Raw genomic sequence first — 14,801 nt, forward strand, 5'->3', positions numbered from 1 at the left:
ACCTGTGTGATTCTGCAACAGTCCATTTATATCCAGTTGGGAATGGTTGCAGCAAATTCAACGGCCAATTTCGGGAAGCACTCACCTCCATCCTCAATGACTACAGCTCCCGTTACACTTTTCAACAGAATGTAAATATCCCTCAAAAGCTGAAGCTTTTGCAATACCTTCAACCAGAGGTGCGAAGTGAGTGATCCACCTTCATCTCCACCATGAAATTCCCACTGTCATGACTGCCAGCTATGAGCTAATACTGCACAATCCACATGATATGAAGGAATGACTGTATGCACAGGATGTTGAAATAGTCATGGATTTATGACATGCCAGCGATAATGCTGAAGATCTTTACTCCAAATGTAGACATGCCCCAAAACATGCTAGTTCAGTATATTAACTTCGGAAGCATTCATTGCAGCAAGTATTACTGAGGGTTATGACCCCGGAATATACCATAATTATAGTTGATAAAACTGAGTTATCATGAAACAAATCTCTTAAATAAGACCTTAAGTGCAAGCAAGGTACTGGATTTTCAAGCACAGAAAGTGGATTTGATGCTTGAAGCTGGTAAACTCCTTTGCTGGGTTAGCACAGGGACAGGGCTGAATGATCTGCACTTGTACATTTCTACCATTCTGCAATTCAGCAGAGTCTCATGGAAAACAATGAAATTAGCTCAATTTTGTGTGACAAATACAATTCAGATTCATCTGAGCTGTTGCTATCAATCATACCGAGGACAGGTAGACCACAGGATTAGGTAAAGAGTGAATGTTCCATCACCATTCCCTCATCAGTCACTTCCAGCACAAATACGCCACAGATTTCGATGTGTCCTGACGCTCTTTTGACATACTTCCCATCAAACACTCAGCACCGGGTTAGAGTAAACCAGACACTACAAGTTTACCTTGGAAGTGGAGATACACTCCACTGTCGTCATCAAACACTCCGAGGGTGGGACAAAACAGAATGCAGAATTTTAGAAACAGGATCATCTTTTTAAGTGAAAGTAAATTGAAAGTAATGCTCCATTGATGGTGTTTCCATCAAACACTCTCAGGGCAAGGGCAACACATGTTTTGATAAGGGAGAAAGCTCCCTGGACTCTTTTAAACTGAAATTACAGCTCCCTTGACACTATCCCTCAGAACCAATTCTTGGAGAGGTACAATAGTGGGTTAGATACTAACTACAGTTCCCTTTACACTTTTCAGCAGAATATAAATATCCATCCAAAGTGCCTTCATCAAACACGTCCTTGGACAGGGACAGCCTGGATTTACATACAGGGTAATGTTCCCTCTGCCCAAATGCTCCCTCGGGCAACAAACTGACATGTAGCGTGACAATGCTGTAGTTTTGAGAGGGTTTCATTTTGGGAGAGATTGTTGGATGGCTGGTGTGTAGTCAATGAGGACAAAAGCAGATTGTGAGGCCTTGGGGAGTGAGGGGGAGAATGGGATTAGACTGGGTGGGATATTAACGGGAGCGGGCGGTGATGGGGAGAGTGGGATTAGACTGGGTGGGATATTAAAGGGAATGGGGTGTGAGGGGGAGAGTGGGATTAGACTGGGTGGGATATTAAATGGAGTGGGGAGTAATTCGGGAGAGTGGGATGAGACTGGGTGGGATATTAAAGGGAGCGGGGAGTGAGGGGCAGAGTGTGATTAGACTGGGTGTGATATTAAAGGGAGCGGGGGGTGAGGGCGAGAGTGGGATTAGACTGCGTGAGATATTGAAGGGAGCGGAGAGTGAGGGGGAGAGTGGGATTAGACTGGGTGGGGTATTAAAGGGAGCGGGGAGTAAGGGGGAGAGTGGGATTAGACTGGGTGGGATATTAAAGGGAGCGGGGAAGAGAGGGGGAGAGTGGGTTTGGACTGGGTGGGATATTCAAGGGAGCGGGGATTGAGGGGGAGAGTGGGATTAGACTGGGTGGGATATTGTTGGGAGCGGAGAGTGGGATTAGACTGGGTGGGATATTAAAGGGAGTGGGGTGTGAGGCGGAGAGTGGGATTAGACTGGGTGGGATATTAACGGGAGTGGGCAGTGAGAGGAGGAGATTGGGATTTTACAGGGAGGGATATTAAAGGGAGTGGGGATTGAGAGGAGGAGAGTGGGATTTTACTGGGAGGGATATTAAAGGGAGTGGGGAGTGAGGGGGAGAGTGAGATTAGACTGGGTGGGATATTTAAGGGAGTGGGCAGTGAGAGGAGGAGAGTGGGATTTTACAGGGAGGGATATTAAAGGGAGTGGGGAGTGAGAGGACGAGAGTGGGATTTTACTGGGAGGGATATTAAAGGGAGTGGGGAGTGAGGGGGAGAGTGGGATGAGACTGGGTGGGATATTTAAGGGAGCGGGGAGTGAGGGGGAGAGTGGGTTTAGACTGGGTGGGATATTAAAGGGAGCAGGGAGTGAGAGTTGGGAGAGATTAGACTGAGTGGGATATTACAGGGAGTGGGGTGTGAGGCGGAGAGTGGGATTAGACTGGGTGGGATATTAACGGGAGTGGGCAGTGAGAGGAGGAGAGTGGGATTTTACAGGGAGGGATATTAAAGGGAGTGGGGAGAGAGAGGAGGAGAGTGGGATTTTACTGGGAGGGATATTAAAGGGAGCGGGGAGTGAGGGGGAGAGTGGGATTAGACTGGGTGGGATATTAAAGGGAGCGGGGAGTGAGGAGGAGAGTGGGATTAGACTGGGTGGGATATTTAAGGGAGCGGGGAGTGAGCGGGGAGTGGGTTTAGACTGGGTGGGATATTAAAGGGAGCAGGGAGTGAGAGTTGGGAGAGTTAGATTAGACCGAGTGGGATATTACAGGGAGCGGGGAGTGAGGAGTGGAGAGTTGAATTAGACTGGGTCGGATATTGAAGGGTGTGGTGAGCTGGGGTTGGGATTCGATTGGGTGGGAATTTAAAGGGACTTGGGACTGAGAGCGAAGATGGGGATTGGACTGGGTGGGATATTGAAGGCAGCGATGATTGAGGTGGAGTGTGGGATTGGACTGGTAGGGATATTGAAGGGAGTGGGGAGTGAGTGGATTTAGACTAGGTGGGACATTCAGGGGTGCGGGGAGTGAGTGAGATTGGACCAGCTGGGATATTGAATGGAACAGTGAATGTGGAGGGAGAGTGGGATTAGATTGGGTGGGATATTTAAGGGAGCGGAGAGTGAGAGGGAGAGTGGGATGAGACTGGGTGGGATATTGAAGGGTGCGGGGAGTGACGGGGAGAGTGGGATTGGACTGTTTGGCATATTAAAGGGAGCGGGGGGCGCTGGGGAGAGTTGGATTAGAATGGGTGGGATATTAAAGGGAGCAGGGAGTGAGGGGGAGAGTGGGATTGGACTGGGTGGGATAGGGAAGAGAACCAGAGTGAGGGTGGAGTGGGTTTAGACTGGGTGGGACATAAAAGGGAGAGGGGAGTGAGGAAGAGAGTGGAATTCGATTGCGTGGGATATTGATGGGAGCAGGGAATGAGGGGGGAGAGTGGGATTCGACTGGGTGGGATATTACGGAGAGCAGGGAGTGAGGGGGAGAGTTGGATGAGACTGCGTGGGATATCACAGGAAGCGTGGAGTGAGGGTTGGGAGAGTTGGATCAGACTGAATGGGATATTACAGGGAGCGGAGAGTGAGGAGTGGAGAGTTGAAATAGACTGGGTCGGATATTGAAGGGTGTGGATAGTTGTGGGGAGTGGGATTCGATTGGGTGGGAATTTAAAGGGACCGGCGAGTGTGGGCGAAGAGTGGGATTGGACTGCGTGGGATATTGAAGGGAGCTGGGTTTGATGGGGAGAGTAGGATTAGACTGGGTGGGATATTGATGTGTGCGGAGAAGGGGGTTAGGCTGGGTGGGATATTAAAGGGAGTGGGGTGTGAGGGGGAGAGTGGAAGTAGACTGGTTGGTATATTGAAGCGAGCTGGGAGTGTGTGGGATTAGACTGGGTGGAATATTAAAGGGAGCAGAGAGTGGGATTAGAATGGAGGGGATATTAAAGAGAGCGGGGAGTGAGGGGGAGAGTGGGATTAGATTGCGTGGGATCTTAAAGGGAGGGGGGAGTAAGGGTGAGAGTGGGATTAGACTGGGTGGGATATTAAAGGGAGCGGGGAAGTGAGGGGGAGAGTGGGATTAGACTGGGTGGGATATTGATGGGAGCGGAGAGTGGGATTAGACTGGGTGGGATATGAAAGAGAGTGGGGAGTGATGGGGAGAGTGAGATTAGACTGCGTGGGATATTACAGGGAGCGGGGAGTGAGGAGTGGTGAGTTGAATAAGACTGGGTCGGATATTGAAGGGTGTGGATAGTTGTGGGGAGTGGGATTCGATTGGGTGGGAATTTAAAGGGACCGGCGAGTGAGGGCGAAGAGTGGGATTGGACTGGGTGGGAAATTGAAGGGAGTGGGGATTGAGGGGGAGAGTGGGATTAGACTGGGTGGGATATTGATGTGGGCGGAGAAGGGGATGAGGCTGGGTGGGATATTAAAGGGAGTGGGGTGTGAGGGGGAGAGTGGAAGTAGACTGGGTGGGATATTGAAGCGAGCTGGGAGTATGTGGGATTAGACTGGGTGGAATATTAAAGGGAGCAGAGAGTGGGATTAGAATGGAGGGGATATTAAAGGGAGCGGGGAGTGAGGGGGGGAGTGGCATTAGACCAGGTGGGCTATTGATGGGAGCGGGGAGTGACGGAGTGGGAGAGTGGGAGTAGACCGGGTAGGATATTGAACGGAGCGGGGTGGGAGACGTGGGGAGAGTGGGAGTAGACCAGGTAGGATATTGAAGGGAGCGGGGAGGGAGATGGGGAGACAGTGGGAGTAGACCGGGTAGGATATTGAAGGTAGCGGGGAGGGAGATGGGGGGAGAGTGGGAGTAGACCGGGTAGGATATTGAAGGGAGCGGGGAGGGAGACGGGGGGAGAGTGGGAGTAGACCAGGTAGGATATTGAAGGGAGCGGGGAGTGAGACCGGGGTAGAGTGGGAGTAGACCGGGTAGGATATTGAAGGGAGCGGGGAGGGAGACGTGGGGAGAGTGGGAGTAGACCGGGTAGGATATTGAAGGGAGCGGGGAGGGAGATGGGGGGAGTGTGGGAGTAGACCGGGTAGGATATTGAAGGGAGCGGGGAGGGAGACGTGGGGAGAGTGGGAGTAGACCGGGTAGGATATTGAAGGGAGCGGGGAGGGAGACGTGGGGAGAGTGGGAGTAGACCGGGTAGGATATTGAAGGGAGCGGGGAGGGAGATGGGGAGACAGTGGGAGTAGACCGGGTCGGATATTGAAGGGAGCGGGGTGGGAGACGTGGGGAGAGTGGGAGTAGACCGGGTAGGATATTGAAGGGAGCAGGGAGGGAGACGGTGGTAGAGTGGGAATAGACCGGGTAGGATATTGAAGGGAGCGGGGAGGGAGACGTGGGTAGATTGGGAGTAGACCGGGTAGGATATTGAAGGGAGCGGGGAGGGAGACGTGGGGAGAGTGGGAGTAGACCGGGTAGGATATTGAAGGGAGCGGGGAGGGAGACGTGGGGAGAGTGGGAGTAGGCCGGGTAGGATATTGAAGGGAGCGGGGAGGGAGACGTGGGGAGAGTGGGAGTAGACCGGGTAGGATATTGAAGGGAGCGGGGAGGGAGATGGGGAGACAGTGGGAGTAGACCGGGTAGGATATTGAAGGGAGCGGGGAGGGAGACGGGGGGAGAGTGGGAGTAGACCGGGTAGGATATTGAAGGGAGCGGGGAGGGAGACGGGGGGACAGTGGGAGTAGACCGGGGAGGATATTGAAGGGACCGGGGAGGGAGACGGGGAGAGTGGGAGTAGACCGGGTAGGATATTGAAGGGAGCGGGGAGTGAGACGGGCGGAGAGTGGGAGTAGACCGGGTAGGATATTGAAGGGAGCGGGGAGGGAGACGGGGGGAGAGTGGGAGTAGCCCGGGTAGGATATTGAAGGGAGCGGGGAGGGAGACGGGGAGAGAGTGGGAGTAGCCCGGGTAGGATATTGAAGGGAGCGGGGAGGGAGTCGGCGTTGCCGGGGAGAGTGGCCTGTGCTGTCGTCCCCTCCGCGTGTTTACCGAAGTGACCGGTGCTGCACTCGGCCCCGTTTTGGTGAACCGAGGGTCGGATGGACCATCCTGATGCCCAACAGAATGTAGCAGTCGAGCAGCGTCAGTGCGGTGGGTTCGTTGAGTGGGAGGGTCATGCCCAAATGGGTTCTCATTCCGGAATCTTCTCTTTCCTTCCGCAGGCAGTCGGGACGTATCCCTGGGCCCCGAGAGGCTTCGTGGAAGGACTCCGAAATCGGGCGGTGCCTGGTAGAGGGGACGACTTGCCTACTTGATGTAATCCGCTGATCATGGAGCCCTGAGAGACACCCCGCCCATCCTTCCTGTCCTCTCCCCACTCACCGCCCTCTCACACCCACCACCTAAACCCACTGTGGGGTTCTTTTTAAGTGTGTGTGTGTGTATGTGTGTGTGTGTGTGTGTGTGTGTCTGTGTATGTGTGTGTGTCTGTGTGTGTGTGTGTGTGTGTGTGTGTGTCTGTGTGTGTGTCTGTGTGTCTGTGTGTGTGTCTGTGTGTGCGTGCGTCTGTGTGTGTGTGTCTGTGTGTGTGTGTGTCTGTGTGTGTGTGTCTGTGTGTGTGTCTGTGTGTGTGTGTGTCTGTGTGTGTGTGTGTGTGTGTGTGTGTGTGTGTGTCTGTGTGTGTGTGTATGTGTGTGTGTGTGTGTCTGTGTATGTGTGTGTGTGTGTGTGTGTGTGTCTGTGTGTGTGTGTCTGTGTGTGTGTGTCTGTGTGTCTGTGTGTGTGTGTCTGTGTGTCTGTGTGTCTGTGTGTGTGTGTGTGTGTGTGTGTGTGTGTGTGTCTGTCTGTGTGTGTGTGGGGGGGGTGGTTTCATTCGTCCTGGGTGGGTGGGCTGTGGGGGCGGTGGTTGGGCCGATGTTGAGTCGCTGGGTGCAGACAACGTGGCGCGCCGAGGCGAGCGGAGTCGGGGCTGGGGGGTTCCGCGGGCGCGTCCTGCCCTGTTTGAAGAGGCCGTGGGTTCATGCCGTGCTGCTCTACCTCCTCACCTTCGGCGTCGTGCTGCCCCTGCTGTGCCAGGGACTGCGGCAGTCCCGGTATTTCGCCCGCGCCGCCCACCTCCGGCGCCTGACGGAGGAGGCGCTGGAGCGCAGCCGGGCGAGGGGCGAGGAGGCGGAGCGCTACGTTCGGGAGGCGGAGCCGGGCCACCCGGCCCGCGGGGCCCCCGTCGCGGTCGTTGCGGTGGTGACGGTGTCCCGGAAACAGGCCGCCGCCTACCGCTACTACCTGCAGGTGGTGTCGGCCCTGCACCGGCTGCTGGCTTCGTGCCGCGGTTGCCGGGGCTACCGGCTCTTCGCCTGCAACGTGGACCCTGAGCCTGATGGCCACTGGGAGGCGTCGGAGGCCTCCCGCCTCATCCCCACGGTACAGCGGTTCGGCCGAGGCCGCGGCAGGCCATCAGGGGGCGACGACAACCGCTTCGAGAAGGAGAAGCAGGACTATGCCTACTGCCTGCAGGAGGCGCTCTCTGCCTACGGCCCCCGGCACGTGGTTCTGCTGGAGGACGATGCTGTGCCAACGGAGGACTTCTTCCTGGTCCTGCGGGACCTCCTGGAGAGGAGGCTGACCACCCCTGCCGCCCGGGGAGCCCTCTACGTCAAGCTCTACCACCCCGAGAGGCTGCAGGGGTACCTCAACCCCGAGCCCATGCGCGTCCTGGAGTGGCTGGGCCTGGGCGCCCTGGGCGGCACCTCGCTCAGCATCGTCTACCGGAAGCTCTGCCGAAGGGCCTCGGTGATGCTGAGTTGGGCCGTTCTGGCCCTCTACACCATGCTGGTGGTCGAGCTGGCCGGGCGCCACTACCTGCTGGAGTGGCGCCGCCTCAGCCCTCAGCTCTACTCCCTGATGCCCGCCACCGAGTGCTGCACTCCCGCCATGCTCTTCTCGGCGCCGGCTGCCCGCCGGGTGCTGGCGTACCTCGGCAGCGTTCGGTGCAGGGCAGGCTACGCCAAGGACACGGCGCTCTACGCCCTGCTGCGGGAACACGGCGAGACTGCCTACGCCCTGGAGCCCAACCTGGTCACCCACATCGGACTCTACTCCACCCTCCGAGGCCCCGTCGCTCAACCCAGCCTCTGAATGGGACACCCCTCCCACCACCCACTCAGTCTTCCTCCACCCGCCGCCACCCACTGACGACACGGTTCAGACCCCCCACCCCCACCATTTTTCACCCCTGGGGTTCTGTCAAAGGGGGAGCTGGGAGAAAGAAAATAGTTCTGGGACTATCCACTATTTAACCCCCAAGCAGACCCTGTCCCTGGGAGGGTTTGATGGGAGACAGTGTAGAGGAGGCTTCACTCCTGTCTCTAACCCTGTGCTGTCCCTGGCCTGGGAGTGTTTGATGTGGGTAGGGGGCAGTGTAGTGGAAGCTTTACTCTGTTTCCAACCTCGTGCTGTCCCTGTCCTGAGAGCCTTTGATAGGGGACATTGTAGAGTGAGCTTTACTCTGTATCTAACCCTGTACTGAGTCTTTGATAGGGGACATTGTAGAGGGAGCTTTACTCTGTCTCTAACCCTGTGCTGTCCCTGTCCGTGGGAGGGTTTGATGGGGTGGGTGGGGGCAGTGTAGAGGGAGCTTTACTCTGTAGCTAACCCTGTGCTGTCCCTGTCCGTGGGAGGGTTTGATGGGGCGGGTGGGGACAGTGTAGAGGGAGCTGTACTCTGTATCTAACCCTGTGCTGTCCCTGTCCGTGGGAGGGTTTGATGGGGGGGACAGTGTAGAGGGAGCTTTAGTCTGTATCTAACCCTGTGCTGTCCCTGTCCGTGGGAGGATTTGATGGGGGGGGACAGTGTAGAGGGAGCTTTAGTCTGTATCTAACCCTGTGCTGTCCCTGTCCGTGGGAGGATTTGATGGGGGGGGACAGTGGAGAGGGAGCTTTAGTCTGTATCTAACCCTGTGCTGTCCCTGTCCGTGGGAGGGTTTGATGGGGCGGGTGGGGACAGTGTAGAGGGAGCTGTACAATCTACTCTGTACCTGTCGTGACTTTGCGTACTTCAATCAGTTCCTCCCCAATTAGCCGTGTCTGCTGCAAGAAAAACAGCTGCATCCTACTTGACCCATCCTAACTAAGACGTTTCATCCCAAGCAGCATGCTGGCGAATCCACTCTGTACCGTCTCTGGTGAAATCATGACCTCCTGATAATCTGGCGACCAGAATGGCACACAGTAGGGGATTGCTCGGGAGGCACGGTGTCTCAGTGGTGAGCACTGCAACCTCACAGCGCCAGGGACCCGGGTTCGATTCCAGCTTCGGACGACTGTCTGTGTGGGTTTCCTCTGGGTGCTCCGGCTTCCTCCCACAGTCCGAAGATGTGCAGGCTAGGTGGATCGGCCATGCTAAATTTCCCGTAGTGTTCAGGGGTGTGTGGGTTATAGGGGGATGGGGTCTGGGTGGGATGCTCAAAGGGGCGGTGTGGACTTGTTGGGCCGAAGGGCCTGTGTCCACACTGTAGGGAGTCTAATCTAATCTCATCCAAACTAGGCAACGAGTGATTTTTTTTTCCATACAAATGTGCTCTTTCAATTCCCCTTCAATCCCTGCACATCCAGCCAGTGCACTGGTTCTCAGCTTTTGGAACGCCTTCATTCGGGGCTGGAATGTTAGCACCATATAAGGGTAAACACTGTGGTAGGATGGGTGGGGTTTGGGGTGAGGGAAGTGTGTGTATGGTTAGGTCTCTTGATGTGTGGAGAGATATATTCTTGCAGTGGAATCGGTGTCAGGGAAGATTCATTTGGCTGATCCCTAGGAGAAAGCCGCTGTTGTTTAAGGAAAGATTAGGCTTAAATTCAGTTTGGGAAGAGGATCTTATTTGAATATATTAGGTTCTGAGTGAGAAGGACAATGTGGATGCTGAATAGATGCTTTCGCTCGCAGGGGAATGACAATGTTTTGTGAGGTGGGGGGGCAGTGAGATGGGGACGTTTAAGACCGAGATGCAGAGAAATTGCGACTCCTGGAGGTCGTTAGTCTTTGGTTTAAGTCTCCCGAAGAGGATACATAGGCTCGGGAGGCAATAAGGAGCACAGATGCTGGGAGGTGTGAGGCTGGAAAAGCACAGCAGGTCAGACAGCATCAGAGGAGCAGGAAAGTCAATGTTTTGGCCTGAAACGAGGATTCATAGGTCTCCCTCAGCATGAGGATTAAGGTTATATGGGCTGCAGTCAACACGAGGAAGTTGCGATGAGTACTTAGGTTACATAGTCCTCCCTCGGTATGGGGCAGTTGCTATGAATATTTAGATTAAACAGGCCCCTCTTAGCATGGGGCAATTAATAGAGGTATATAGGCCTCTCTCAACATGGGGCAATTAATACAGGTATGTAGGCCTCACTCAGCATGGGGCAATTACTTTAGGTATATAGGCCTCTCTCAGCATGGGGCAATTAATACAGGTATATAGGCCTCACTCAGCATGGGGCAATTACGACAGGTATATAGGCCTCACTCAGCATGGGGCAATTACTATAGGTATGTAGGCCTCACTCAGCATGGGGCAATTAATACAGGTATATTGGCCTCACTCAGCATGGGGCAATTACGACAGGTATATAGGCCTCACTCAGCATGGGGCAATTACTATAGGTATGTAGGCCTCACTCAGCATGGGGCAATTACTATAGGCATGCAGGCCTCACTCAGCATGGGGCAATTACGACAGGTATATAGGCCTCACTCAGCATGGGGCAATTAATAGAGGTATATAGGCCTCCCTCAGCATGGGGCAATTACTCTAGGTATATAGGCCTCACTCAACATGGGGCAATTAATACAGGTATATTGGCCTCACTCAGTATGGGGCAATTACTATAGGTATATAGGCCTCACTCAGCATAGGGCAATTACTGTAGGTATATAGGCCTCACTCAGCATGGGGCAATTACTACAGGTATATAGGCCTCTCTCAGCATGGGGCAATTACTATAGGTATATAGGCCTCACTCAGCATGGGGCAATTACTATAGGCATGTAGGCCCCTCTCAGCATGGGGCAATTACTATAGGTATACAGGCCTCACTCAGCATGGGGCAATTACTATAGGTATATAGGCCTCACTCAGTATGGGGCAATTACTACAGGTATATAGGCCTCACTCAGCGTGGGGCAATTACTACAGGTATATAGGCCTCACTCAGCATGGGGCAATTAATACAGGTATGTAGGCCTCACTCAGTATGGGGCAATTACTATAGGTATATAGGCCTCACTCAGTATGGGGCAATTACTATAGGTATATAGGCATCACTCAGCATGGGGCAATTAATACAGGTATGTAGGCCTCACTCAGCATGGGGCAATTACTACAGGTAGAGAGGTCTCACTCAGCATGGGGCAATTAATACAGGTATGTAGGCCTCACTCAGCATGGGGCAATTAATACAGGTATGTAGGCCTCACTCAGCATGGGGCAATTAATACAGGTATGTAGGCCTCACTCAGTATGGGGCAATTACTATAGGTATATAGGCCTCACTCAGTATGGGGCAATTACTATAGGTATATAGGCCTCACTCAGCATGGGGCAATTAATACAGGTATGTAGGCCTCACTCAGCATGGGGCAATTACTACAGGTAGAGAGGTCTCACTCAGCATGGGGCAATTAATACAGGTATGTAGGCCTCACTCAGCATGGGGCAATTACTATAGGTATATTGGACTCACTCAGCATGGGGCAATTAAGACAGGTATGTAGGCCTCACTCAGCATGGGGCAAATACTATAGGTATATAGGCCTCACTCAGTATGGGGCAATTACTACAGGTAGAGAGGTCTCACTCAGCATGGGGCAATTACTACAGGTATATAGGCCTCACTCAGCATGGGGCAATTACTACAGGTATATAGGCCTCACTCAGCATGGGGCAATTACTATAGGTATATAGGCTTCACTCAGCATGGGGCAATTAATACAGGTATTTAGGCCTCACTCAGCATGGGGCAAATACTATAGGTATATAGGCCTCACTCAGTATGGGGCAATTACTATAGGTATATAGGCCTCACTCAGCATGGGGCAATTACTACAGGTATATAGGCCTCACTCAGCATGGGGCAATTACTATAGGTATATAGGCCTCACTCAGCATGGGGCAATTACTATAGGTATATAGGCCAGACTCAGTATGGGCAGTGCTATGGGCATAAAAGTTATGTCAGTATAGGGCAGTTGTTCTGGATATATAAATTATATAGACCTCGCTCAATGTTGAGCGGTTGCTATGGATATTTAGCTTTTCTGCACTTCACTGCTATTGGGAGGTTGCAATTGGTGTTTAGATTGTATCGTCCTCCCTCAGTATGAAGCAATTGTTATGGGTATTTCAGTGAGAAAGGCCTCATTTAGAAGCAGCGGTTGCTGTGGATATTGAGGTTTGAAAGCCCTCACTCAGTAAGGCATGGTTGCTATGTAACCTCACTCAGTATTGGGCTGTTGTGATGGGTAGTGGAGGCTAGGTCATTAAGTGTAATCGAGACCAATCTGTGCTTGAGAAAGGAGTTCAGGGGATTTGAGATCAGCCATGAAGAAGGTGTTAAGCCACAATCAGGTGAGTGACGGTGTTATTAAAATGCAGGGCATGTTTGAGGAGATGACTCCAGTCCCTGTATCTGAGAAAGTTGCATTCTAAGGATCTGATGGAAGGCAGCTTGGTCTCAGAATGTGGGAACAGGACTGGATTGGACAAAGTCCCTGATTGCGCTGGTGTCCCAGCAGGCTGGCCGCACGGATGGATGTGGCAAAGACTTGTGTTTGGGTAGACCTTTACATCCAAGTCAATGGCTCATGTGTTTCCCCCCTGGCCTGTACATATGGCCATTGGGCAAGAACTGAAATCCCTTTCTCAGGTATATGTGTTGAGGCTGTATAGGCCTCTGTCCGTAGGGCAGTTGCCTTGGGAAATGTGGCTTTGTTGACTTCATAATGGAGATGATTGTCATGGGTTTAATTCGGTCTCACTTTGTATGGTGTGCTTGTCATGGTTAGTTAGGCTTTATCAGCCTCTGCATGCGGACAGTTGTCACAGGAATTTAGGTTGTATAGGTCTCACTCAGCACGGGGTGGTAACCATAGATAGTTAGGCTTTACAGGCCTCACTCAGTTTGGGACAGTTACCTTTGGAAGTTAGGCTTTTGTTTATGACAATTGTTGTGCTTAGTTAGGCATGATTGACCTCAGTCTGTAAGGAAGTCGTTGCCATGGGCGTTTAGGTTTTCTAGGTCTCACTTGTTACGGTGTGGTTACCGGAGGTAGTTAGGCTTTATAGGCTTCACTGTGTGTTGTGTGGTTGACATGGGTAATTAGGCTTTATAGGCATTTAGGTTTTATAGGCCTTACCCAGTATGGGGCAGTTGCCTTGGGTAGTTAGGCTTTAGAGCATTCATTCTGCATGGGGTGGCTGTTGTGGGTAGTTATGTTTTGTAGTCTTTGGTCGGAGGGAAATTGTCATGGCTAGTTAGACTTTTAGGGGTCAATCTGTAAAGGGTGGTTGCCATAGTTATTTAGGTTATATAGGCCTCACTCACTGTGGGGCAGATGCCGTGGGTAGTTGGCCTTTATAGGCCTCATGCTGTAAGGGATGGTTGCCTTGGTTAGTTAGGCTTCTTAGGCCACAATATGAGTATTTGGGCTTTATAGGCCTCACACAGTATCGGGTGGTTGCGATGGTGTCTTACGCTTTACAGGTCTGCCTCTGTCTGGGTGGTGCCGTGAGAAGTTCAGCTCTACAGGCCTCAGTTTATGGCAGGTTGTCACGGTAATTTTGGCTTTATCGGCCTCATGCTGTGTTGGGTGGTTGCCATGTCATGTTAGGTTTTGTAGGCCTCAGTGCGGCTACTTAGGCTATATAGTCCTGACTTTGTGGTCAGGTGTTTGCTATTGTTAGTTCAGTTCGATGGGGACAGAAGACAGAGAGTCAAGCATGAAGGAAGAACTGAAGGAAATCCTTGTTAGTCAGGAAATGGCCCTGGAGAGATTGATAGGATTAAAATCGGAAAAGTCCCTAGTTCCTGATGTCCCGCATCCTGGTGTATTTCAGGAAGTGGCCATCAAAATAGTGGACATATTGGTTATTTTGTTCCAGCATTCTATAGACTCTGGAAGAGTTCCACTGGACTGGAGGGAAGCTAATGTAACCCATTTCTTTATTAAAAAAGAAGGAAGGGAAAAAAACAGAAATGTAGACGAGTTAACCTGACATTGGTGGTGGGTGAAAATGCTGGAGTCAATTATTGAGGATGCAATAACCGAGCATTTGAAGAACAGTTTGAGAATCGGTCCAAGTCAGCATGGATTCAGGAGAGGTCAGTCGTACTTGACAAATCTTCGGGAATATTTTTGAAGGATGTGACCAGTGGAAGGTACAAGGGAGAACCACTGATGTTGTGTAGCTTTTTTGACAAGGTTCCGCGCAAAGTGAGGAAAATTACAGCGCACGTTATCAGAGGTAACGTATTGATAGGTTGGCAGACAGGAAGCAGAGAGTTGGAATAAATGAACCCTTTTCGGGGTGACCGGCAATGACAAGTTGGGTGCCGTAGATTTCAGTGCAGGGATCCCAGCTCTTCACGATATACTTTCATGACTTGGACAAAGGAATTAAACGCAATACCTCCAAACTTGCAGATGACGCTAAGCTGGGTGTCAGTGTGTGCTGTGAGGAGGATGCTCCGAGGCTGCAGGGTGATTTGGACAGACTGGTTGAGTAGGCACATACTTGGCAAATGCAGTGTAATGT

General features: G+C 52.3%; 1 protein-coding gene across 1 annotated transcript; it reads left to right on the forward strand.

Moving 5' to 3' along the window:
• Positions 1-6,919: 6,919 nt before the first annotated feature.
• Positions 6,920-8,140, forward strand: LOC132206707 (post-GPI attachment to proteins factor 4-like). The gene has a single exon (XM_059641409.1). The coding sequence runs from the start codon at positions 6,920-6,922 to the stop codon at positions 8,138-8,140; it is 1,221 nt and encodes a 406-aa protein (XP_059497392.1).
• The last annotated feature ends 6,661 nt before the right edge of the window (positions 8,141-14,801 follow it).

Source organism: Stegostoma tigrinum, chromosome 41 (genome assembly GCF_030684315.1).
Source record: "Stegostoma tigrinum isolate sSteTig4 chromosome 41, sSteTig4.hap1, whole genome shotgun sequence".
Lineage (NCBI taxonomy): Eukaryota > Metazoa > Chordata > Chondrichthyes > Orectolobiformes > Stegostomatidae > Stegostoma > Stegostoma tigrinum.